This window comes from Falco cherrug, chromosome 12 (genome assembly GCF_023634085.1).
Source record: "Falco cherrug isolate bFalChe1 chromosome 12, bFalChe1.pri, whole genome shotgun sequence".
NCBI lineage: Eukaryota > Metazoa > Chordata > Aves > Falconiformes > Falconidae > Falco > Falco cherrug.
In genome coordinates this window covers 19,158,467-19,183,692 of record NC_073708.1, presented here as the reverse complement: position 1 = coordinate 19,183,692, position 25,226 = coordinate 19,158,467, and the positions used below count along the sequence as shown (strand labels likewise).

The following is a 25,226-nucleotide window of genomic DNA, read 5'->3' as shown; positions in this document are numbered from 1 at the left end:
GTCTGTACTAGCCTATGTACAAAAAGCACTTGTCATGCCAGGGTCCTTCCAGACAGTTTATTTCACACCTTCATTTTATTTTAAGTCCTTCCAGAAGAACTAGTCTGGCCTCAGGGGAGCTGGGCAGCTGTGACAGAGCTCTGCAGCTGTATCCTCAGTGGTCCTGCCCCAGTCCACACCAGGCACAAGAGATGTGTGATAGGATATCCCATATTTCCTGGCACGTCACAGTTTAACACATTGCAGGACTTTATTCTCCACGTCTTTTCTTCTGCAGCCAAATCAGAGATGTTTAACTTAATCAGGGCGGGTTTAAACCTAAAAGGAAAACAAACCACCCTTAAATATTACATATTTCAGAGTTGTTTATTAAGTACACACAGATGTGAAGATGCAAGCAAAATACTGTTCAAAGTTTTAAAGGTAATAGAAACTGAAATAGTAATGAAACAGGTAAACTGGTCAGCCCAGCTTTATAAAGACAATAGCCTTCTGGAACCTGCAGCAGGCAGCTCCCCAGTTCTGCTACTCACCTCATGAAGAATTACCTTCTTTTGCTTTGAAAGCGGCTCTCACAAGCTTGACACTTCTCATTTTTTATGGGAAAGGACAGCAAACAATCTCCAGTCACCTCTTCTATGCCACACTGTATTTTACAGCCCTCCATCTAGACCTCCAAAAGTTTGACAGCAGTAACCTCATATTGTGTATTCTACAGATGGGTTGAGTTATTAACCTGCCACAAGTTACTCACAAGCAAATACATCAAAACTTTGCAAATGCCAAAAGCATACTTCCGTCAAAAAGGTTCTTCTCCTTCCTTCAATATATTTAATTGCTTCAGTTCAACCATTAGTGGCTACAAAGATCAGAAACTGATGGACTGTGAAGTGTGTTTTCCTCTGCCACTCTGAATAAACATAAGCTTTGAGTGGGAGAAATCATCTGTTCCAAAAAAAATCTCAAAGGATTTGGTTCAGTTAAACTGATTTCAAATGCAAAAGCACACATTAAGAATCCTTCCCAATCCAGCACTTCTTGAGCTCTGTTTGTCTTAAAGACAGCTTGTATATTTGAATTAATTTTGAATTCCTCTAACTAAGTGCAACTTGGATCAAGTCAGAATGTGTCCTTCACCATTCTTAAAATAAAAGTCAAGAATTTGCATGAGTATATAAGAATATATTACACTAGCTACCTAAATAAAGAGTTAGTGAAATAAAATATCACCTCTTGTTTGGGACAAAAGCTTTAGCTAGTTGCAAGCTAACATGCTTTAATACTCAATTAATGCAAACTATTCAAGTGAATCTAGTTTGCTTCAAGAAAGTTACTAAAATCTGTGTATTTACAATGAAATTTAATTAATTAAATTTGGCCTCTAAACTAGCTCCGAGTTACTCGTTATTAATGCAGCCATTTCTGAAAGAAAACCCAGAGTGTTTTAACGAGAAGGTCATTACAAAATTTAGCCTGCGAGCCCTAATGTGATTCATGGCACACCCCACTGCTTTCCTGTCCATTAAAAACCAAGTTGTTTCAATGCATCGGCCACAACCTGATTGAAGGGCTGGCGTCAGTTTGGGGGACTTTGATGGCTTCTGCCCTGCTCCTGGATGAATGAATGCAAGGGTGGGGGGTGAACAGACAAGCCTGGCTTGGCACAGTGAGATACTGTGAGAGGATTTGAGCAGAGCTGGCAGGTGGGCTGCAAGGCCTGTGGAGCAGGACCAGCCCTATAGGGGTAAGCAGTGAAGTCCTACAGCAGGACTGAACGTTACCGTGGGTGAAGAGAGGCAGGTTTGCCCAGGCAGAACCCCAGCCTGGTTTGCTGCTGCTTTTCCTGAGCTGGCACAGGGATTTGTTACAGACGCTGCTCTTCAGAAAGCAGAGTTTATTGTGCTGACTGATTGCAGGCACTGATGGCAGAGCAAGGAGGCAAGTCACTTCACTCTCTTTGCATTCTAAGTGTTACTGCAGAGAGACATTAAGCAGCAGCATCTGCACATACTGCTTATAGGCTGCTTAAACTCATCCCACCAGCAGCAGACAGCCCTCAACAGAGCAGCGCGACAGCTTTGCCTGGTGGTGTGCAGCCTGTGCAGCCCTGGGCTCCCCGCAGCAGCGCTCCCACCTGCCTGCACCCCATGCCACAGGCAGGCACGCACACCCTCTGCCCCCTCCTCTGCTCCCACATAAACCCCTGGTGCCGATTTTATTTCTCTTGTTACTGAGCAGCACACTCTCAGCTCATACCCAAGAGAAAGGCAGAGGCAGCAGCAGGACGCCAGGGTGCTGGGCAGCCCAGCTACACATACAAGTAGTACCAGTTCATAAAGGGAATCAGTTCCTTGTTCCCCTCCACACCCTGCATACATGTGTGGCCACAGAGGAAAACACAGACAAACGATTGCACGGTAACCCAAGAAACCCATTCAGGTTACCTCAGCTTAAAAAGAAATACCAGGGCAGAAAAGGGTGTGTAACACAGCAGAGGCCAAAAACGTTAATATGTAACTGTAAGAAGGGGGTTTGTAAGGTAGGTACTCTGGTTTGCTTTTAATTCTTTTTAATAGTTAATTGATATAACCAAAATCAATTTAGAGAAACAAACTGAAAGGAAGCACATAACACAAAGTTATGCCCAAATATCTCAATCTAAAGGTGGTTTTTTTTATCCGCTACTATTAGAGGACACAACAGAAGCTGGCATTAGTTTAACAGGTTTTACAGAGAAAAATCATCTCAGAAGTAACTTCTACACTTTTAAGGAAACTCTGTGGGCAGCACCTGTACTTGGAACAGCATGCTACATGGTCCACTTAAAGGAACTGAGAATACCCTTTCTAAAATACAGGTTTACAAATTGGAAAAAAATTAAAAAATTCTACAGCTCAATAATTAAGTTCTTAATCCAGAGAACAAACTTATTAGCAAGATAATCTACTTATGATTGCTTGGTTATATATTTTCTTTGTAACTTAGATACCCCCAATTTCAGATAATTGGCTGGACTCAAATTGGGCACGCACAAGCAGTGTTACCCCATTATCTTGGTCTTCAGTGTCTTTTAGACTAAGGAGAGCAGAGCACCACATCCACTTCCACTCCATGCCTGCTTCATCTGCATAACGTTAACTTGATGGTTGATGGAATGTACAGCAGCACTCATGCTTCCACTGGGGTTCTGGTCATTTCCAGTAATAGCCCATTTTAATGACATCATCTTTTGGATGGAAAAGGGAAGGGAGTGGGGTGAAGGGAATCAAGATGAGTCTTTGACAACTTCGATGTATCAGCGGTAGAAGCGCCTGAAGTTGTTATATATCATATACCCTGCATGAAATACCAAGGCTATATGGTACAAGCAAAAGAATCTTAAGTAGTATTAAGCCTATCAAAAGTATAGAACCTCAAGACTAAATATTTAAGTTGCAGAGAGAAAGTAGTACCGCCAGCCACAGACCACAGCACTCTGTACACACAGACTGATAAGAGGCACACACAAAAAAAAATTGGTTGAGGCACCGAAGTGTCACCCTGCCCATGTAGGCGACAGTGCTGTTCCTCTGAGCTGCCGTAGACTGGCACAGGCAGCTGAACTGTGAGACACAGATACAGGGGCACCTACACCGAGGTGTTGCAAAGCTCAGGCTCCAGCTCCTGAAATCCTTTTAGTACAGAGCTGCTCGACTGCACTAAATTGCTTTTTAAAGCTCTGACCCACTGCAGAAAGTTGTTAGGGACAGATACTAAGTAACTCACTAGTTACCACAAGTTTAGACTTCAGACTTCAGTAATTTAAGACTTTCTGAAATTATGGTTTACTAAATCTATATATGGAGTTCAAACTAAAAACTTCACTGCAAAGCTTTCATTTAGTCTCCTTTAAGTGTGGTTCTGGAAGGAGCTGGCAGGTCATCCTATAATGCGGAAACAGACACATTTAAAGTATTTAAAAGCCATTCAAACAGCCTGTACATTGTGAAACATGCTTAGAAGAAAATACCTGTTCTGCTTCTAAGCTAGGTTTTCCATTTCTGCAGAACTTGCAGGTCTGCTCCTCGACCACTACCAGCTCAATTTTATAGTTCAACAAATCAGCTTGCTTTCATGAAATCTCCAGCACACGCACACTATTTCAGCACTGTCACAACCAAGTGAACTTTTATTGTTTATTTTCAGCACACAGCTGATGAGGACCTGAATCATGCCACTGCTGATGAAAACAGGGCACCTGGCCGCACCCGATCTGGTAACAGATTCGGAGCCCCAGTTTGGAAGCAAACACTTCAGTGGAGCTGGTAGAAATGGTGGGCACCAAGAATTATTTGGTAGAGACTTAGAAGTGGACCTAACCGCCTAAAAGTAGAATCTAGGTATGTGAATCTTCAAGACTCTTATCTAAGAGGAACATGTCCTCTGTGATGTCACACCTTATACTTTAGAGATTTTATTTCACTCTCTGACAGCATAAAGACTGTGCTGGAGGATATTCCAGAACTGTGAACAGTCACAGCAGCACAGGCAGGTAAGGGCACAGTCAATCCAACTTGTCTGAAACTATAGTCTAGTATTCTGCAAAGAGCCAAACACACCTTGCAGCTTTATTTGCTGAAGCAGCTGCTGCTTCTCTATCGATTGTGCAAACTTGGTTGGTTGTTGGGTTGTTTGGGGGGTTTTTTGTTGTGTTTTTTTGTTGGTTGTTTTGTGGGTGGTTTTTTTTTTTTTTTACATTTCACTTCATTTTCAGTACACTGATGAACTCTGTGAAATCAGATTTTTCAACACCTAACTGGATTTGAGTGGTGCTTCCTACTACACCTCTTAAAATACCACAAGAACATGGAAGAAGCCACAGGCTCCGCAGAGCTTAAAGGGCAGAGCTGCACAAGGCACCCGAGCCACCTGCGGTGAGAAATGTCCTTTCCCCGCCACCCGCTGCCACCAGCGGAGCCGATGTACCCACCTCCACCAACACCGAGGCGGTACAACAGCACTGTTTCTTTCCTCTAGAAAAAAAACTAATCAAGAGATATAACACAAGTAATATCACTGTGTTTTTCAGTATTGTATACGTTAAGATGACACCTTGTGAAGAGCTCCCCAGCAGTGCCCCTGCCAGCCCCCGCGGCGCGTACTTACGGCCGGTGCCTCCGCAGGGCGCGATGCACATGCCAGTCCAGGGATGCGCAAACCCAGTGCCACCTGCATGAAGCTCACACTGTGCAGGTAGGAAGCGCCTATAGATTTGTGAACGCGTACAGATGGGCACAGAGCGGTGCCCGTGCTGCGGCAGCCCCGTAAGCGCCCCGGCAGCGCTGGGGGAGCCCCGGCGCGGCTCCCCGCTCACCGGCAAGGGCCGGGGCTGGCCGGCTCGGGGCACACGGCTTCACAAAGCCGCAGAAAGTTCCGCTCCGCCCGGCTGCGAGGGAAATCGCGAACAAACCGCGGCCGAGGCGTTCCCGTGGCGGCCCCGCCGCCGGCCCTGCCCCACTCCCCGGCCCCGCCGCCCGCCCCCGCCCCGCGTTAACCCGTACGCCGCTGCCAGCGGGAACCACATCTATATTTTTTTTCCCCCGGATACGTCCCGTCCCCGTCCCCCCGGGTGCGAAGGTTTGGCTCTCCCGAGCTGCGGGCAGAGCCCAGGCACGCAGGTCTGACCTTCGAGCAACCGAGAGCGGCAGAAAGCTAGAGGGCTGTGCTACCCCGAAGAGCCCGCCAGGTCCATCGCCATCATCCACATTTTGGGAAGCAAAAGGCAGATAAAACCGCAGTAACTTCCATGACTGGGTCATGACAGCACAGGCAGGCACATGTTCTGCTTCCTTCCAGCATCATACATAGCTGTTCTTTTAAACATAGTACAAAACCAAGCAACCCAGACCCACCGCACACCCAACGGCGGCACGGAAACCTGTAGCTTGGCTCAGCACCGAAGGGCAGGACCGCGCATACAGCTCGGCCACCAAGGGCAAGCCAAACTCAGACCTGGGAGCTGGTACAAGATCCAGGTTATCTTGAGACCACGATCACATGGATCTAACCATTACTACCTACCCTAATCAGTTACTGTGACCAGGTGTAGTGCCAAGGAGTACAGAGCTCCACACAGGTCTGCTCAGAGCTGGAGAATGGACAGAAGAAAACCTCAGCAGAAAGTCTCTGCTCCGCTCCTCAGAAGTCCTGATGATTATGGTGTGAAACCTGGACACAGTGTTAAAGACTAGATTGAGCCTTGGGTGAGAACATCATATACTTCGTTACATACAAAATGCCAGGCAGCCTCCGCTCCAGCAGCTTTTTCCCCGTTTTATCCACAAAGCCCCAAAGTACGAGCCCGAACTCTTATTAACCTTGTCCTCCTCACCTAAATGCTCACCTTGAAAATGGCTCAGGAAGCTTGCTGCTTCCCCTTCCTGCCCGTTTCCTTCTAATGCAACCTTCCCACCCACTTCTCTCCTCCTTTCATTAAGTCCTAAAGGCAATTAGCAAAAGCTTCATACTCCCAGGAAACAAGACAACCAGAAGTAACAGCTCATTTTCAGAACACTTTGCAAAACTTATGCTCCAGTTCTACTTCCATCACTGTGCATCACCTCCTCAGCAGTTGAAATGTCAGCAACCGTATTTAAATCTGTATCAATGCACGGATTTAAGAGACAACGTACATCAGATTTCCTGTTAAGTTTAACCTCCATGAAATAGAGAGCCAATGAGAAGCTCTAGCAAGTGGCCCTTATCTTTTTTCCAAGAGAAAAAAACCCCACAACACTAAACAGATGGTGAAGACACAGATTGGCTTCTACTACACAGTCACCTGCTCTAATATGCTAAGGCTGAAGCAGTGGTCTAGCCAGCAAGCATCTTTGAGTTTTTTTAATGTATTTTTTTTAATCAATACTGGACAAGAAAGCTTTGATTCTATTATAGAAATTAAGTCTTAAAATCAGTAAGAATAGGTATTTTCTACATTCCTTTGGTTGGTAATACTTTCCCCCTTAATCCCTGAGGATTCTCTCACAAACAAGCATTTATCTAAGCCATGGCTTTGGCAGGTCACACTCGATGCCCTACTAAATTGGAAAGGAGCAGCGAGTCAGAGCTTGGGGGCTCCTGCACAGTGGCTCACAGTGCCAAGGGGACGGGATGCATCTCACCTGCTTTAGGGAAGAGAGGCACTAGACCTCAGAAGGTCAAGAGCCTGTCACACTGTTCCTAAGTCAGAAAGTAATTCCACAACTTGCTGTCATACCTTAGATAGCACTGCACAAAAATTAAAGAGAAAAGAAAAAAAAAAATCCAAGCCCAAGGACTTCTGCTGCTGCCATCAAGTGTTGGCAGTTCACAGCCACTAGCAGTAACGACATCTCACCTTCACAGAAGGGGCAGAACTGCACGGTCAGGCAAGAGCCCTTGGCAGCATGTACTGCCCAAGGTATCTGTATGCCCTACCAGGGCAACACATACTGAAAGATGTTATATGAGTAGTTATCCACTAACGTAGTATTAATTACCTGCTTCTTCTAGGTCCAAGTCTCTAATTTAAGATTTCTGTTAGTACTGGCAGAAGGTACAACACAATGCATTTTCAGATGTGCTGGATTTTGGTCCTGTTTACTAGGGAATTGTTTGATTCGGAAACAAGGCATTCCAGAAAGCCACCAGTAAAACAGCAGTAAACACAGAACACACCAGCATCTTACACATAATAAAGGCAAGACAGCACACAGCATGGGCCAAGAAACTCTGCCAGCAATCAGTTAATGCTGATCACCTCTGTTGTCTGCAGAACACTTGGATTGTCCAGGGCTCCACAGCATACACTGCAAGACTAACACTGACTCCAACAAGTTCTGCACACGAACACTAGGAGAAAAACTGGCTCTTCTGTCCCAAGTGGAAGACAGTAATCCTCTGTCCTAGATTACACAGTTAGCATGTTTGATGAAAACAGTTACTGAAAATCTTTGCCAACAGTGTGAAATCTTGGTTATTGGTAACAATTTAATTTTTATCCACAAGCTGTAGTGACAGCTGAAGCCACAGGAAGGTATTGCGCAGGCTGGGATGGAAAGATTCTCTGTCCCAAAGACATTTCAGCAAGAGAAGCACTAAAATTTGCCGAGCCTAGATGCATAGAAATGTTGACATGAAAACCATCTCTCCTAGATATCTAGCTGTAGCCTAAGCAAGACAAAACGTCATTCCTTTCCAAAAAAAAAAAAAAAAAAAAAAGAGCCAGGAAGGCAAATGCTAGGCAGGAAATATTTAAACGGCACACCTTTCCAGACCTGAGTCACCACTGCTCTTACCTGATGGCCAGAAACACTGATGGAGAGTCTGCAGTTACCAACCTCTCTTCTTCAAACATCCCAGAGTGGAAGCAGAGAATGAAAACAGACCTGTTAAAAAAACAGGTCTTTCAACCTACCAAAAAAGGTATGAATCCAGCACTGGTTTTTCCCACTGTCCAGTTTCTTGGGCAGGGAGGGGAAGAAGCTGCTACTCACCTTATTCATGCAAGGGCAGCATATCTAATTCCCTTTGCCATTTGAAACATCAAACCACCAGAACTTGCAGAGTCCACATTAGTATTCAAGAACACGTATCAATCCCATGTCCTAGTCAATATACTCTGACTGAAGTGAACATCAGCTGCTACAGGTGTGGGTTTGGTTTTTTTACGGAGCAGATAGCCCCATTCAAAGTGGGGCACCTAATATAACAGTCTGCCCACCCAGGAACAGTCAGTAGCACTAGAAGTTTTCAGAACTACCTGGTTAACACATACACAGTACTATACTGGAAGTGCTTTAGAGCTACAGAAAGTGCTCTACTGTCATTGAAAAGGAGTTTATGAAGATCTAAGGGAAAAATACAGTACTTTACAGATGACCACCCCAAAGACACCTAGAAAAATCAGCTGCCAGACTCAGTTGTTACACATTTTCTTCCAATTAACACGTGCTTGAAATGGAAGTATTTAGGCAAGCCAACTCCATGGCATTGTTTTTGCCATAATCTGTCCTCCAGGATATAGCAACACAACAATGCAATACCCAAAAAAAACCAACCCCAACAACAAAAAAAAGCAATAAACTTCTTATTCTTCACACGATGCTTGCCATGGAAGTTTCCAACCACACAAGAAAAGAGTTTACATATAGCTAAAGTAGTAATTTCAACTTAGACACAGTACATACCAAATATTGTATGCATAATAGAAAAGACTTACAGCCAAAAAAAAAAAGCTTTTGCTTTTAGTAAAGCTCTTGAAGAAAATACTGTGATCTATACAAGGTTTGCATTAAAATGATACACAAGGGGGAGAATAGCAGTTATTTCACACTTTCGTGCAGCTTTGTAGTTTTACAAAAATTTATTTCAGGGAAATGGAGTTGTACCACATAGAAGTTACAGGCTGAATGCATCACTTTAAGTGAAGAACTCCTCCCTTCTTCTCGATTACCTTTTATTTAGTATTTTTAACATGGAATATTTTTTTTAAATTGTAAATTTTTCTTAGTAACAACAGCTTATTCAGGGCCACCTTCTTTCCTCCTAGATGTGATTAGCAAAACAGAGCTCCCACGGACAATGCTCAAGGATCAGCCTTTAACATGACAGACATTGCGGCAAGAACACAGAGTTCTTCACAGCTCTCTTCCAGATGCAGCTTCTTGGCTCTCCTCCTGGTCAGCCAGCTGATGTCACAGCAGCTTTTCTTCTGAAAACACCTTAATTAGGTAAGATTAGTCTGTTCACAACGAGGCAGGTCCAGATAGTGAGTTTCATTGCAATCTGGAGAATTATTCTTCTCCGTACAACTATGCTTTCTTAGCATGTATTAGTTGTGAATTTTAATGTATAACCATCAATTAATAAGTATCAAGCTGTCATCACTCTGTTGTCTGCAAAAAACAAACCCACAATTTTTAATTCAGCAAGAAATGCAATAGGAAGCGTTTACCCATACAAGTTGGGTTTTAATCCTCTGTTCTGTGCTCTCCTATTTCAGCATACAGCTCCAACACCTGCACTGGGACAATCAAGCAGAAACTGCTATAGTAGCAAAACCTCTAGGTTTTTACTCCAGCTACTAGGCTTGAGCCCTCAATACTCTGCAGCATGTTACTGTAAAGCATATTTATTACACTCAAGCAGACAGAAGTCTCTGATCCTGCACAATGACTTGGATGTGAAACCTGAAGCTGTACCTGGCTGGAGTTCCTGTTAACTAGCTGGCCTTCAAGCATCCACAGCAACTGCTGGGATACCTGCCCATCATCATCTCACATACTCCTTTTGGCTATGAGGTTTCCATCTACCAGAGTAGATCAAAAGTATGAAGTTGTATTTCACAAAAGCCTCAGTATCTAAGTAGACAAGTTCCGTACTGCTAAAACAGGATTTGTTACACCAGTCAGGATTGAGTAAGTGTTCACATTGAGCTCTATTCCTCCTCCCAAAGCCTGGCTTCCTTGCACAGTGCCCACAACCAGGTTTTCTCAGAAACAGAATTCAAAGAGTCAACTTCCAGACCAGCAAGCACCAGGCGAGATGTTCATCTCTCACCAACACAAGCTCAAAAACACTGCTAAGACCTCCAAAGGCCTGAGTTTGGTCACAACCAGACATTTACAAGTGTGTTTCCCAATATTCTGACCTATGTTATTGAACCAGTTTGCCTCACAGGCACAGCATAGCTTCAGGATTAAGTACTGGTCCCCTGGCCGAATTGCATTCTCTTACTTTCTGCTACAACTCTCAGCCTAGCTGTGGAAAAGCTTGCTGGAAATAGGAGACTGGCAGAACCCTATGAAGCGGACTTAGCTTGCTTCTGACTCCTCAGCAGTTCCATGTTATACTCTGCAGTCCTTCCATCAGCTTCCACCAGTTTCTGCATGGTAATTTCCCTATGAGCAAAACACTTAAAACATGCATTTAAGCTCAGAATGGCTGCTCCTGCACTATCAGCAGACTAAAGATCCAACACAAAGTAAAGCACAAGAGGAACAACAATGTCCAAATATTCCACAGGCTGAATTCTGGGTGCTCCAGCATTTGTGAAACAGCACTTTGCAGTGAGAAGCTAACTTGCATACTTCTGAGAAAAACACTCAGTAAAAACACCCTACTGACCTCCTACAGCAGCAGATGAATGGCATGGAAGTTTCTTCTTTTCTGTAACCAACAGTGCCATGGTCTTTCAGAAATTCATGTAGATCTGTTACTGGAAACCCACTTTGTTGGTATTTCTGAAAGAGAATGTGTTTCATTTGCAACACACAAGAAGTTACCAGGCATGATGTGTTCTAAAACTTCCTCTAGAATGTGATACTCAAAACCAGAGTACTTTGTTCACTTGTTCAGTGTTGCTGTAGGAAGAAAAAAAAAACACCATCCAATCCCATCCTAGAAACACCACATATGTAGTTGATGGAATAAAGCAATCTAAGTGACATAAAATGTAAGAGAATCTGTGACCAACATTAATTTTGTTTGCTATCCATAAGACCAAGAAAGTGATCTCAAATCATACTGACACTGATCCTCCCTTGTTCACACGAGCTGCTTCACTCACTGTGGGCGCCCTGGGCTCATTTTCTATAGCCACCCCAATGCTAGATTTGAAGGGCCCTAATGTGGATATTCAGCATTGCAGGCTGAAGAAATGCTCTGCAAAACACTAGTTCTGCACATTGGAACAGCTCCTCATTGATCCACATGAGTGCTTGGAAGGATGAATAACAGGGAAACATTTCACGGGTCAGACCATGCAATAAACTCAGAAGCAGAGACAGTTAAGTTTTATTTCGAGATGCTTAGAAAGTGGAGCTTTTGCTTGGCCTGGAAGCTGCAATTCATGCCAGACTAGCCTGATTCTGCTGGCCTGTTTATCTGATACTAAGACAAGAAAAAGGAATGAGAGCCAAAGAGCATGATCCACATTGCCTTCCCCCTGGTTACTGCAGCTACCAGGAGCACAAAGGGGACACAGTACTAGAGGACAAGAACAAAAGGTAATTACTGAAAACTTAGTTTCACTTTCAGCCAGTTTGTACTGGAAATGGATGGCACAATTTTAACTTGAACAAGAAGTAGCGCGTCTTTTGGAAGACACTTCCTTTTAACCACACGTTTCCAAGCAGCTCGTTAAGCAAGCCTGGACACTTAAATGAGTTTAGAGTTATCTGCTTGGCCTTTGCCACGCTACTGCCAAGGGGATATTCCCTGAGATGCCAGAAAACTCTTCCTGACCTCAGCTTCTGGTGCCATAAGAAACATTCACTTCCAACATGACTTACCCAGCTCTGTTTTCCTAAAAAACTGACTCTTTCCACTCATCCCTCCACTTACCTTTTGGAAGCCAGGTGAAGCAGCAGGAAATACAAAACAGGGATACACACTAAGGATTATCTTCCAAACCAATTATTGCTTAGTCATTTGTATGACTACCCAGTCATCCCCCCAGTTTCACAACAGGCTAAGCTAAGAGACTTTAATAGTCTCACCAGTCATCATAACTAATGCTAGAGACAGTATCTTACTGAGTGATTAACAAGAATCAATACAAAACTGATCAGAAGCATAGCAGAAAAATGTTTTACCTTGATGGTGTCATAGGAGTCAGTAATGAGTGCAATAAAAAGGCTGAGGATCATGTATATGAACAGACTAATGAAGGAATACAGATATAGCCGACTGAACACCCACACCAGGGTGCTCTTCTGCTGGATTTGAGCAAACGTTGCAAACATATCATCACCGTTGACCAAAGAAAACAGACACTCAGCCACTGTGTTCAGATCTTCAAACTAGAAAACAACAAGTACAAATTATTGACAGAATGTGAAGAACAGTCACCCAGATTAAATGGAGAGTGAAAAAAGGGTTATAAAAACAAAAGTAAATTTTGGTTTTGTTTTGTGTGTTTGTTTAAAAAAAAGTTTTGCTCATTGCAGAATTAAAAAGCCAACCCCATCAATCAAATGCTACCACACTTTCTTTCCTGTACATTCAGGCCAAAACATACACATTAGTAATAGATCCATGTAGAAATATAATCTTGGCTAAGCATTATATATTGACATCAGAAATAAAAGATTAACAAAAAATAAACTTCTTGTGCTCAACATGCAATACAGTCAATAACTGACCAGCACTGAAAGTTTAAGTTACCGAATTTTAAGCAATTTTAGACCTGCAGGAAAATATCATCCCATTTGCCAAAGCACAGATAATGCGATTCCACAGAATCTATACAGTAAATCAGTGGTGGTGCACTGGGAACAAAATGCACATTCTCTGGTTTCCCAGCTCGGCCGCATTACTAGATTATGGGTAATCAATCAATACTGTATTAAGGAATTGGAGACAGCATATAGCCTTCAGAGCTTGAACGATCTAAACTAGATTTGTCTTGCAACAACATCATCTACCTGTCATTCAGAAAGCCTTCCGAGTTGTAGGTACGAACTATAGCTGTATTGTGAACCTACTGAAGCAGACCCTGGACAAAAACATGGTTTCATTTCAAGGACATTCTCTGAAATTCCCAGCTCCATTTCCCCAGGCTGGAACATTCCCTGAGGCTAAATTCCATTCAACCACCAGGTAAGCACACTTCCCACTCTTGCTCCACCCCTCTAAAGAACTGGATTTGTTAACTATACTTTATTGGACAATATGAATTAACACACAATGTTTTAATGTAGTTATTATCAATGAAGTAACACAACTACACTCACTTGGACTGCAGTCCTATATTGAAAACAAGAGGTGAAGTAGCATACACTTGTAAGGAGAACACAGTTGTACAAGAATAGTAGGTCTGGGTTTAACTATGGCGCTTTTTTATTTACTCTTAGTATGCATTTTTAGAGCTAGTATGAAACCCAGCAGTATGTTATCTGGGAAGAAGTGGTGCATGACACAGGTAGTTTTTGAGCAACCCATGAGTTTCGATGCACTGACACAAAGACGGACCTGCGAAGGGCTGCTCACCTATAGCCCCTGGATCAACGTAACAAAACGCAGGATTCCCACTCCCTCTCCCTGGCTGTAGTAGAGGAAGGAAAAGCAACATACATATTCCCCTGGTTTTGAACATAGGGACTTGGCTCCTGCATACCTGCAGAGCAGGGAAAGCCCTTCCCATGTGTTACTGGGGGCACTGGTGCAGCAGGAGAGCCTGGCAAGCCCAGCCACGGGCTTGGGCAGCACTGACTTTCAGCGGGGAGCTGTCAGAACACCCCCCCCAGCTGCGCTGGCTTTCCTCCACAGTGATCGGTGACACTAGCAAGAGGTAACATTTTCATAGATAAGCACATTGACTACACCTCCTTCTGCTCAGATAATTAACGTACTTGCTGCAGGGAAGTTACAACAGTATTTACGCTGTGCTTGTTATAAATAATTGAGCCTCTGGCATGACTAAGGATCACGCAGCATCCAGCATCCCACAGAAATGTATTGTCACCAACTTAAAACATGAAAACGTGTGGATTGAATACCTACATTTCTCAAAGGAGCAAATTACATTATGTTAGAGGAATCCAAGCTCTGGGGAAACAAGAAGCTGAAAAAGCGCACTGCAGCATGTGTCTGTTAAGACTGTATACTGTCACCAACAAACAAGAAGTCATACATTTGTTACTCATCAATGGACATCTAGAATATCACAACAGGAACCTGCCTTTTTTCAAACTGTCACATAGAGCATCCACCAAAGGGCGGGGGGGGGGGCAGGGGGGAGCTTTACAGTTGTTTTTGCTTGTGTTTTGGAATGTATGAAGCCTTACTCCTGTACCCATGTTTCAGACAAGATGACCTACCAGGCACATACTCTGGTATTAACCTTAAGAAACAAAACAAAACACCCCACCCCCCCCAACATCCACGAAAATCCAAAGCAAAACACCCCACAACACACACCCCCACAGGAAGCCAAGTAAACGAGACAAGCACTCATCCAGCCCTTTATGAGTCAAGACTTAGGAGCTGAAGTCATACGGCACCAGAAAGATTTGGAAAAACAAAGTCAAAGCCAAAAGATTCCCAGGAACAGTAACTAAACTAGTTGGTGCATCTTCAAACCCCACTGAACCGGGATTGCCAGGAGAGGGCGAGAGAGACGGTGCAACGCGCTTGTGGTCTCCAGCCAGACATCGCCTGGATAAACCATCCACTCTTCACAAACCCAGCCTTGTGCTGGGGATTACATCGAGTTCAAGCACACAGTGAAAGCAAGAACAGTTATTTTGTTAAAAGAAGCAGGTGGCAGGAGGTACATATGGAAATGGAAACGCTCCCGTGTTCTTCACGTTACACTTTTTAAACAGAAACTTGAATTTAAGATCCACTTCTGTTGTTATAACTAGGAACTATACACAGATATGTGTCATTAAAGCAGAAAAAGAGTAAAACTACTGATGTACCTTTTCATGGTAAGGTCCGAGGACAATCCAGCCACAGAAAGTATAGCCAAGATAAATCATTCCAGCACAACAACAAAACCTTAGCACTTTGGGCAATGACGCCTGCATAGTCAAAATGAGCACCTACAAGTCAGGGTGGAGGAACAGAGAAGCGGAAAAAAGCCACAAGTTAAAGAGACCTGAATAAGAGTGACAGACATAAATATATGCTTTAATCGTTAAATATTTGACTCCTGCCTTACATTGTAGGTTTGAAAATATCCCAGGTATCTGATGACTCCAACCCAGACAAACAAAGTTGATGTTCCAAGTAAAATGCTGCAGACATCGTAACTTGTGAGGTTCTGAGGGATCCAAACAGAGCAGGTGGTCAAGTTACAAAGCAGTAGGTATGCCAACTTGACAGCTATTCAAGTTCCAGCAGCTCAAACAAACAAAGCAGGGCAAGCCAATAGTGAAGGGATGTTGCTACATCACAAAAATCAGACCAAAGTGAACAGCAGTTATTTACTGAGATCGCTCATAAGCAATAGTGCTGCAAATGAAAGCATATCTACGCTGATATTCTTGAAGTTTTGCACGAAGTCTGGAGCAACTAAAGACCTTACTTTGGTTGCAACAGTTTTAGAATTAGACTGAATACCTCCAAGTTTTTGTTTAAATTAGGTTAATATATGCAATCATTAAGCAAGCAAGCTCTCATTCACTATTTAGAAAAGCATGAGCCTTTATTTAAATGAAAAAGTAAGCCTCAGGACTACAGCTCTTTCCATGCTACATGTGTTTACATCTCTGAATGCAACAGGCTGGCAGCTCTTTGGAGCCCAAACATCATTTTTACTACCAGTGAAGTTTATAACCAATTCTACTTGCATTTTACTTCAGAAAGCTAGAACTGGTTGCAATAAGCATGAGATACCCATCTAGCTCAAGATTTCCTACCCTCATCCCCCCACCTCACCATGCAGCTGGAGGTTCTCAGGTGCCTCCCCTGAAGGCCACTCTGGGCATCTGCCCTTTGAGCCTTAGCACACAAGGCAGGAGCAGCACACTACTGACCCTGTTTTTCCCAGAACACAAAGTTTAGTGAACACATGAATTGTTGACATAATGCTCTATTTAAACAATTAAAAAAAAACCACAACCAAAAAACCTAACTCCAAAATCCCCCTGAAGAGTTGCCAGCTGGACAAAGCATATTGATTTCATCAAGCCCAGACGGGGAGGTCAAGGACTAGCAGGTGACACTGTGCCTGTAGCTCAGAGAGCCATCAAGACCCCTGTTTTATCCAAGGAGATGACTCTTGGTGCCTTTGTACAACGTACCATTTCTGTAAGAAGCTGTAACAACCCAAGTTGTTGTTAGACAGCTCCTAACAAAAAAAAAACCACACACAACCCAGGTCCTATACCAGGGATTAGGTGTCTTAGCACTGTGGAAGTAAGATGTTTGAATTGCTTACACGGTCTTACTGAAAGCCTTTGGGGAAAAGGGACTGAAACCACTTATTAGTCAACCTAGCACTAGGAACTGAAGTAGTAAGAACCAGCAAAAGTAAAAAATGAGCTATCATAGTTACTAGTCTTCTTGTTATTTGTCCAAGTTTAAACACATTACACTTGGTTGCAACAAGACTAGTATTTTATCTGAAGTATTAAACACTCACCTTGGCTTTTATTTCCATTTTTAGGATCGACCCAATGATTGTCATCACATCACTGATAATTACCAGGACATACCACCCATTTATGAACTCCAGGCGATCAGCGTGACAGACATGACGCTTATATTTCTCCAAGAAGAAGTTCACAAATCTCTATAGACAAATATTTAGGTGTTTAGTTACAGGTCACCTTAGATGAAAATTATGTACAGATGCTCCAGTAGTGCAGCAGTGCTTAAGTTTCACATACCCCCTTTTCCTATAGTATTCATCAGAATACTAGATTAAAACCCACTCAATAGCAACAGAAATAAGAAGAAAATTAAGATTGGTTTAGGCCAGTGAAAGCCAGCTTCCCACAGAAGAGCTAACTTCATAGCCAATCCCTACTAGCCTAACCATGACCTGTCAGCCCCTTTTTAACACCCTTCACAAAAGTTTCTATCCACCTCCAACAGAGCAAAGCCACCCAACTGAAGGAGTGAAAGAAAATTAATAACTCAAATACAACTCTAAGGTGAGAGCGCTCACTTCCAAGAGGGCAGACAATAGCACATCTCACTCCCAACACTGCCTACCTGCTTTCACTTGCTCTTTTTGCTCATGAATAAATGCTGATGTCCCTATTCCTGACAGGAGTTTAACAATGCCTTTGCTGAATTGTGTCCTCCTCACCCTTGTCTTGTTTACAAGCTACCAAAAGGATATATTGAACAAGATCAGCAAGTACCTGTACTTCCATATCCCACCTACCCCACGCTCTTCTCTCATAAGCTGTGCGCTTGCAAAGTTTGTGTCAATTAATGGTTATAAAGCCGTCACATCTCAGAGCCTCGCTGTTTTTTCTGCATCAGTATTTGGACCAGAAGAGCTGACTCTGCTCACATGAAGCTCTGCAAGCAGCTTTAGATGAAGTTGGACAGGGCTAGTCTCAGTCCACCAATGAGGGTGAGCAGGGAAGGTGACAGCAGACTGATCAGGGATTGCGGCAGGAGAAGGAAAGAAGAACTGAAAGAGGGTACTTCCAGCCCCAGAAAGACCAAAAAAACCCCAGCCAGTTAGACTCTATGCCATACTTTACATTTTCTCCAGTTAGAGCTGGCTTTGAGGGATGTTTAGATGGCATTAGTTTATGTCCAGACCTCTATGGGAATTCTACTCTGAAACCAGGGAAGGAAGAATTCATGTTTTGAAGGTACAAGGTGTGTTGGCTGTTAGCAGCCCAAAGACTCAGAAGTCTTTTTTTGCGTAAAATCCTGGACAAAGAAAAGTCTCCTTTTTCCATTGAGAGACATAATGAAATTCTTTCTCACTTACAGCACTACACAAACAGCTAGAAACACTTCATAGACATCTACACATCCTTTCCAGAGATTGCTGACTTCCTATTATAGCTATCTCCTGCAACAGATTTTACTACTCAATGTTTCAGAACACGTCATTTCACAAGACTAGTGACAAACAAGACAGAGACAAAGCAAGCATTGAGATTGCCAGCACTGTCCTTACCTTTTGTAGTCTCAAGGCAAGAACGATGGATCGTGTGCAGAGAATGAGAGAAGCAGAACAACTTAAAATGACAAACCCATCAAAGACTAGAATATATTGAGTGTTCTTCTGCAGAACTGTAAAGAGTCAAGGAAAGGATGTAGAGTTAGTCTTTTCACATCTCTCTCAGCACAAATTGCTACAAGATATTTAGCATTTAAACACTCTCAACCCATAAATAGATGGGTTAAGAAATATTCTTCCTGCAAGCATACCTTGAGCTTAACAGACCAGAGAATTCCATGAAAACAGCTATGGAAATTGGGCCACAAGAGTGAAAAGCATGTTCACTTTCTTCAAAATAAACCCCAAATGGGTGTATTAATACAGGTGACCCCCTTTTCCACTGTTTACCTGTCCGTCTGTGCTCAAACAGTGTTATGACTGCAGAGGGTAAGAGAAACACAGACTTTGGCCCATATCAACACTAAGTTAAAAAAACCAACCAAACCAAAAGATCCTGCCTTATTTCTTATGCCCTCACTGGCAATCAGAAACTTGTATGACTTTCTATACTATATTCTTTTCATCCGATGGTTTAGAAGCCATTATGTGAACCCAAATCAGGTGTTTTCCTTTGCTTACTCCTCTCAATTGTCCCTACCTTTTTCACAACATAGATTTTAACTATATGAAATAGGCAAACACCTATCTTTAACTGTTGCAATAGCACTTCACCTTACCTTTATTAAAGAATTATGCACGCTCCCTCAACTGGTTATTACATGCAAAATAAATTACTCAAGAACAGCTAGTTGAAAGACAGCCACAAGAAGTTATACATAGACACAAGCCTTAACACTTCATGGTTATTCAGAGTGTGCTCTAAGAGACCCCTTTAGTATCAGTACTCCGTGGTATTATCAGAGAAAAGCTGGCTTTGCCCAAGCAAAAGGCAAGCCAGTTGACATATTTGCTAATCAAGATCCTATATAGCACAGTGAAAACATTATTTCACCACAGTCCTTTACAGCAAGTCAACGCATGGGAGAAGCAGTTGCACAGTGCTCAGTCATAGCTACTATTGCTCTGAAGGGGCTTTTAGCATATATTCCTTAGCTATCAGACCAAGCCTTAACACTAGAAATACAAGGCAGATGCCACCCTTTGTTCATGCACATCATTAAATCTAGCAGCAGTGGTTAAAAAAAAAAAAAATCTCTACTTCCAGAAATAGTACACTTCAATTAGAGGAGAAAAAAACCCAACACAACAAAAAACTGAAAGCTGTAGAAGGTTTGAGTTAGGATTTACCATTGTTAGTGCATTAAAATTGTTTCAGTGATCTCAGAGCAGCAGAAAAATTAAAATCTATAGAAGAAACATTCACCCTCCTTCCAGGTACAGCTTGCTGCTAACACAGAGCACTAATACAGAGATGCCCATGTCACCTCATTTCAATACCCTCATGAAAAGGAATTATTTCGCAGCTCTTAATTACAAAGAGGTAATGAGTTGCATCAGGCAAGGGGTTTTGGTGGGGGTTTTTGTCTTGTTTTAAGGGCGGGAAAGGGAAGGACAGAATGGGGAATATCTTGCTGGACAAACTGTTATAGAGCAGGGGAAGCGATGGGAGTTGCCCAACACTTATCACGCAACCACACATGTGCCATACTTACCAGAGCTAAATATGTGCCAGTCCTTGCACTCTTGAATATCAGTGTCACTATCAAAATAGATTTTCATTTTTCCACTCTGAGCTCTATTATTGAAAGTTATCTGGGAACACAGAAGTATATCAGAAACAGAAGTAGCAAAATTTCATTCCAGAAAACAAATCCTGCTAACTGCAATATTTGTTAGTCAGGTAAGCTTTAAGAACACTGTCACCCTAAATGGTGGCGTAGACATAACTTGCGGATGTGACCCATACTGCATAAAAAGCAGTATTCCAAGAGGCCAAGCTTCAAGTTTAACCTTTAGAAGAATAATACTTATTCCTTTCTCAGGTTATGAAGTTACCAGCTGGAATACCACAAAACATTGTGCAGTGGCAACACCATTTCAGAAGCCTTTGGGAAGGAGGAGTAAGGGCCAGGACATGCTCAGCTGCTTCTCTCTTGCTGTCTAGATACAAGGACGATACCTACCCCTTAGCTTAAGCTTTTATTATACATAGAGCATTGGAAGTGCCATACACCATATTCACTTACAGTATTTTGAAATGCATAGCAGTCAGGCAATTCACGGGCATGGATTGTCTGTAGAGCAATGCCTTTCAGCTTGAAGGAGATTTCAACCTGTATAAGCCTGCATGTTTTAAAAAGCACATAAGTATATTTAAATACACACAAAAAAAGATACACACATACACCAACTGCATGAATCAGAATCCATCATATAATATATATGAAAGGACAAGTTGAAATAAAAAAAAAATTCCCCCCACCCCACTTTACCTGTAAAATTCAAGATTGAAAAAAGAGGAGTTCAGCTTCTGTTCAGCCTTCTTACTGGCTAGCTCCTGTGGCTTTAAAAAGATACATTCTGGAGAGAGAAGAGGAAAAGCTGTAATCTTAAAAACTTAGGAAACAGCATAAAACTGACTTAACTAGAAAACAGACAACGAGTCCTAATCAGGCAAAATGTTAATTCTGAGCAAGCCTATCCATACAGAGATCCAGCCAGTGGGATCAGAAGCAGGTTCATGTACTTACTCCAGAGTAGCTAGCAGCCAAGACAGCTCCAAGAGGCAGTAAGGGCACCCACCCACTGAAGGTACAGACCAACCAGCACCCCAGATTCTGTACCTGAACTTTGGGGTGTGGGGGGTGTGTGTGTGAAAAAATCCCCCCCCCCAAAAAAAATAATCAACCAAACAGAACAACCTGCTAATGACATCTTCCTATAGTTTAGGAACGACAGCTGTCATTTCTGGGCAGGTACTAAACACCAAGGAGGAAACAGGCAGGAGGCATGGTAACATCCCTGCTATTGCCACATAAAGCTATTGGTTTTAAGCTTTACTGATTTAGCATTAGAATAGTAGTACTCCATAGCAAGACATTTTTTAATACAACAGTACCATACCTGTTTCAGTAGAAACATCTATGTTCAGCGTATCATTGGAATGAAGCATTGTGCTTTTCTTATACTGTTGTTTACAGATTTTTAAACCCGATCCATCATGTTCATAACCAAGCGTCCCCAGGGATATGTTCTTTAATTGCTTGTACTAGTTTAAAAACAAAACAGAAGCAGAAGTTAGAGTCATCTTTTTTTGCATTAGATAGTAACTTGCAATCTCAGAGTTATGCACATCAATATTGCTTTTTACATTTAAAAAAACAAAAACCCCCATTTATTTCCACATAAAGTCTGTAAATTGAGAGTGGGTATCTCATGGGAAGCTAAGAGGGCTGCTGGACACTAATTATTAGTGATTTGCATCCTGGTGACACAGTGGCTGGCAGCCCCATACCTACTGGGCTGCCTGCAAACGATTACCCATGTGCCAGCCAGCAAGCCAGCAGACAGCTTTTAATTAGATGCCTGGCAGCAACTTCAATGCTGTATTTATTGCTACTAACCATACACACTCCAGGGATATCTCATGTGTTCACCTCATGAAGGCGTTAGTTTTCACATCACTTGACAGTTGATTGCTTTACATACAATCCAAATCACAGTTCTTATCAAATCCACCCCCACAGCAAACCCGAAGCTGTTCCCTGTGCAACTACAGAAGAGGAAAGCCATGTGTCCGCTATATAACCAGCGACCAAGGAACATACACAGAGCTTGAGCAGCCTCCAGAAGTAATTTAACCCACCTGCTTTACACAAGCACCAAAGCAACGGCAAACACACCTGTGAGAAACATGCTTTCTTTTTCCACTTACTCTAAACACATACAAAGAAGGTGACTTGTGCCGTAAGATAAGCTTGAAAACAAGGACTAGAAGTGGAAGTGACTAAAGCTATGCCAAGCCAAGCACTGTCCACACATGGATCAGCCCTGAGCACCACTGAAGAACTCCATTCAAGGCCAGTCCTCCCCCAGCTTGCCTTCCACACGTCCTTGGTGTCTGCTGGAAGCAAGACAGATCCTCTGATCCCTGGAGTCACACCTTGCAGCCCTGCACAAGCAAGGCAAACCCTGGGGCACAGCTCTCCCTGTGGTTCCTGGCTCCTGAACAGCTGAGCAATCAAGGACTAACCATGCAGGCAGCTGCCTGACAGCTCAGCTTTGCACCAGCTAACATCGTCCAAGAGCAGCCAGCCAGACCCATGGCCCTTTGAGGAAGAAGGCATAAGCATCTAGATATTCTTCAGATGTCATCAATACCTCACCTAGTGAAAGGGCTCAGGGCAGTGCACAGCACTGGTCTGCTCCGAGGGAAGCATCTAGCTTCCCAAGAGACCCAATATAAATAAACATGGGAGGTCAGAGAAAGTTTCCCATGCCTTAACTATCCAGCTGACTTTGATATAGATTAAACCCTTTTTCCCTTAAACATAGATTTTGTTATTATGCACCATTCCGTGTCATCTTATTTCCTCCTTCCTATGGGCATTACAGCCACTAGCTCATCTTGCGGGGTACAAAATCCCAGCAGTCATTAATAACCACATGCTCCACATCCAAAAGGAACTACCATGTTTCCACCCAAAGCTCTGCCTCACAGTGTCACTACTAGTCTTCACAGCTGAGCTTGCAACAAGTTTAGACAGCCCTGGAGAAAAGCACAGCCTCTGTACCATCAGAACGTTATCTTCAACTCAGAGTAAACTAAGGAAGCCAAGTCTAACTAAGGCAGGTCGAGTGAGTGGGAACAGTCACCACTCCACTCTGAGGACACCTCCAGATCACTGCACCCAACAGCTGTTGCTCCATCCACGTGCTCTTTCGGGCTCTGCCTGACTGACAGCACAACACGTGGCTCTGGGCTGCTCACAGGCCGCTTTCAAGCAATACTATGCAGCAGTAAAAGCAAAATTTCCATTTATACATTTCTAAGCAGCCTCAGACACAGAGCAGCCAGCAGAACATCCCAGTCCCACAGGCACTGTGCAGGGAAGGTTACAAGTGTAACAACTCCACACAGCTTCTTCGCAGTAGAAACTTCCCAAATTGGACCCAGGAAAGGAGCAAGGAAGAGCTGCACACTCTTCAAAGTGGAAAAGTATGTTTGTTTGGGTTTTTGTAGGGTGTTTTTATTTGCTTGTTGGTAGGGTATTTTCCCCAAAGAGTGAAAATATCCCAGTGGTACATTACACTAAGCCTAAAATTTATTTTTTTTTTTAACAACTCTGCTTTGCTGTGCCCTATTACCACCTTACACAACATCATAACCTTCTGCTCGCCCCACCTCCCAGCTGCACAGTTTAAACTAAAACGCAAAACACCAAAACCTACGGCTTCTAGCTGCCCAGCTCAAAATAAAAAAGCCTTACTTTTAGCTTAGGATCACCTGGTTTGGCTCTTCCTAGAGAGCATCCTTGAAAATAATTTAAAAAAAAAAACAGAAAAAAAAAGCAACACCATAATGTTCACCTGGAGGCACACTTTTTGAAGTCTTACATATGATGAAAAGCCTCAGGAACTCCATATGACACTAAAGAACCCAGATTACACAAGTTTAATCTCCTTAAAGGATATGTCTACATTTATAAAACATAGACATTTTATGAAGAGACCTTTTTCTGATGCCTGTATCACACATTGGCTCATTCTTGATGATATAAAGCTATTATTTCTCTACTGTCTTCTATCTGGACTTCACCTCAGCCTTAGTGCCTACAAAAGAAGGAGAGTGAGACAAAGCAAGCAAGGAAGAAGAAGAAAAAAAACAAACATAGTTTATAGCAGAAATAGTGGCAATATTGAGAGGTCAAAGCAAGGCTGAGAAGACTACTTCAACGCTTATTTAACATACCAGGACCGAGTCTTGGCCATGTCCCGCACAGCGGAGACAGCTGATGGTTTGATCTGTGGATGGCTCTGCTGTAGCTTAGAGGAGATGGCAGAGCAGGAGCAGCCGCAGGTGGGTGCATGTTTAGGAAGGAGATATAGCCTTCACACCACGCCTGACTGACAGCAGCAAAACTGCTTTAAACCAACTGCCAGAGTTTAAACAGAGTTTAACAGTTCCCAAGGAAAACAAAAGGTGATTTAAAGCCACTTTCCATTCATCCAGCATGAATTGTTTCTGGGCTTATCGGCATCCACAAACACAAGAGATGTTTCATTTTACACACACACTGTCATCTCGTGACTTTCAATATATCAATATTAGACACAAAAATGCTTACTGAATTTTCATCCTAGGCTTATTCACTTTCTTCCCATGATTGTAAAAAGGAACCTGTTCTTTAAAATACCACCCCCCTAACCAAGGCAAGTGCCCCTACACTCCTGGATGTATGATAGTCCCCATTTTGAAGCCTCTGGCACTCACTACAATGCTGCAACTCAGTATAGCTGTAAGCAAAATATTTTTAAATACCATGCATAGGTATGTTCAGGTCCATAGCTCTTCAAAGTAAGACCTAAACAAAGGTTCCAGTTCATGCAAGATGACCGATTTTCAAACTTGCTGGCTTTCAGTACTACACACTACCCGAGTAAA

The 25,226-nt window shown here is 42.9% G+C and overlaps 1 protein-coding gene across 9 annotated transcripts in view; it reads right to left on the bottom strand.

Moving 5' to 3' along the window:
- Window positions 1-92: 92 nt before the first annotated feature.
- The window catches only part of MCOLN2 (mucolipin TRP cation channel 2), a 31,148-nt gene continuing 6,014 nt past the window's right edge, over window positions 93-25,226 (bottom strand). For 5 of the 9 annotated variants that reach the window (XM_055724623.1, XM_055724628.1, XM_055724622.1 and 2 more), the window contains 11 exons: window positions 21,686-21,830; window positions 21,055-21,142; window positions 20,809-20,905; window positions 20,275-20,374; window positions 18,617-18,732; window positions 17,111-17,260; window positions 15,686-15,787; window positions 15,444-15,566; window positions 12,615-12,821; window positions 11,146-11,261; window positions 93-318 (listed from right to left, as the gene is read on the bottom strand). In XM_055724623.1, the coding sequence (XP_055580598.1) occupies window positions 111-318; window positions 11,146-11,261; window positions 12,615-12,821; window positions 15,444-15,566; window positions 15,686-15,787; window positions 17,111-17,260; window positions 18,617-18,732; window positions 20,275-20,374; window positions 20,809-20,905; window positions 21,055-21,142; window positions 21,686-21,830 (1,452 nt within the window). In that variant the 3' untranslated portion in view covers window positions 93-110. Of the gene's footprint in view, window positions 319-9,363; window positions 9,915-9,952; window positions 10,038-11,145; window positions 11,262-12,614; window positions 12,822-15,443; window positions 15,567-15,685; window positions 15,788-17,110; window positions 17,261-18,616; window positions 18,733-20,274; window positions 20,375-20,808; window positions 20,906-21,054; window positions 21,143-21,685; window positions 21,831-25,226 lie in introns of those variants that run through there. The other 4 variants (XM_055724630.1, XM_055724627.1, XM_055724624.1 and 1 more) reach the window with 3 other exon arrangements.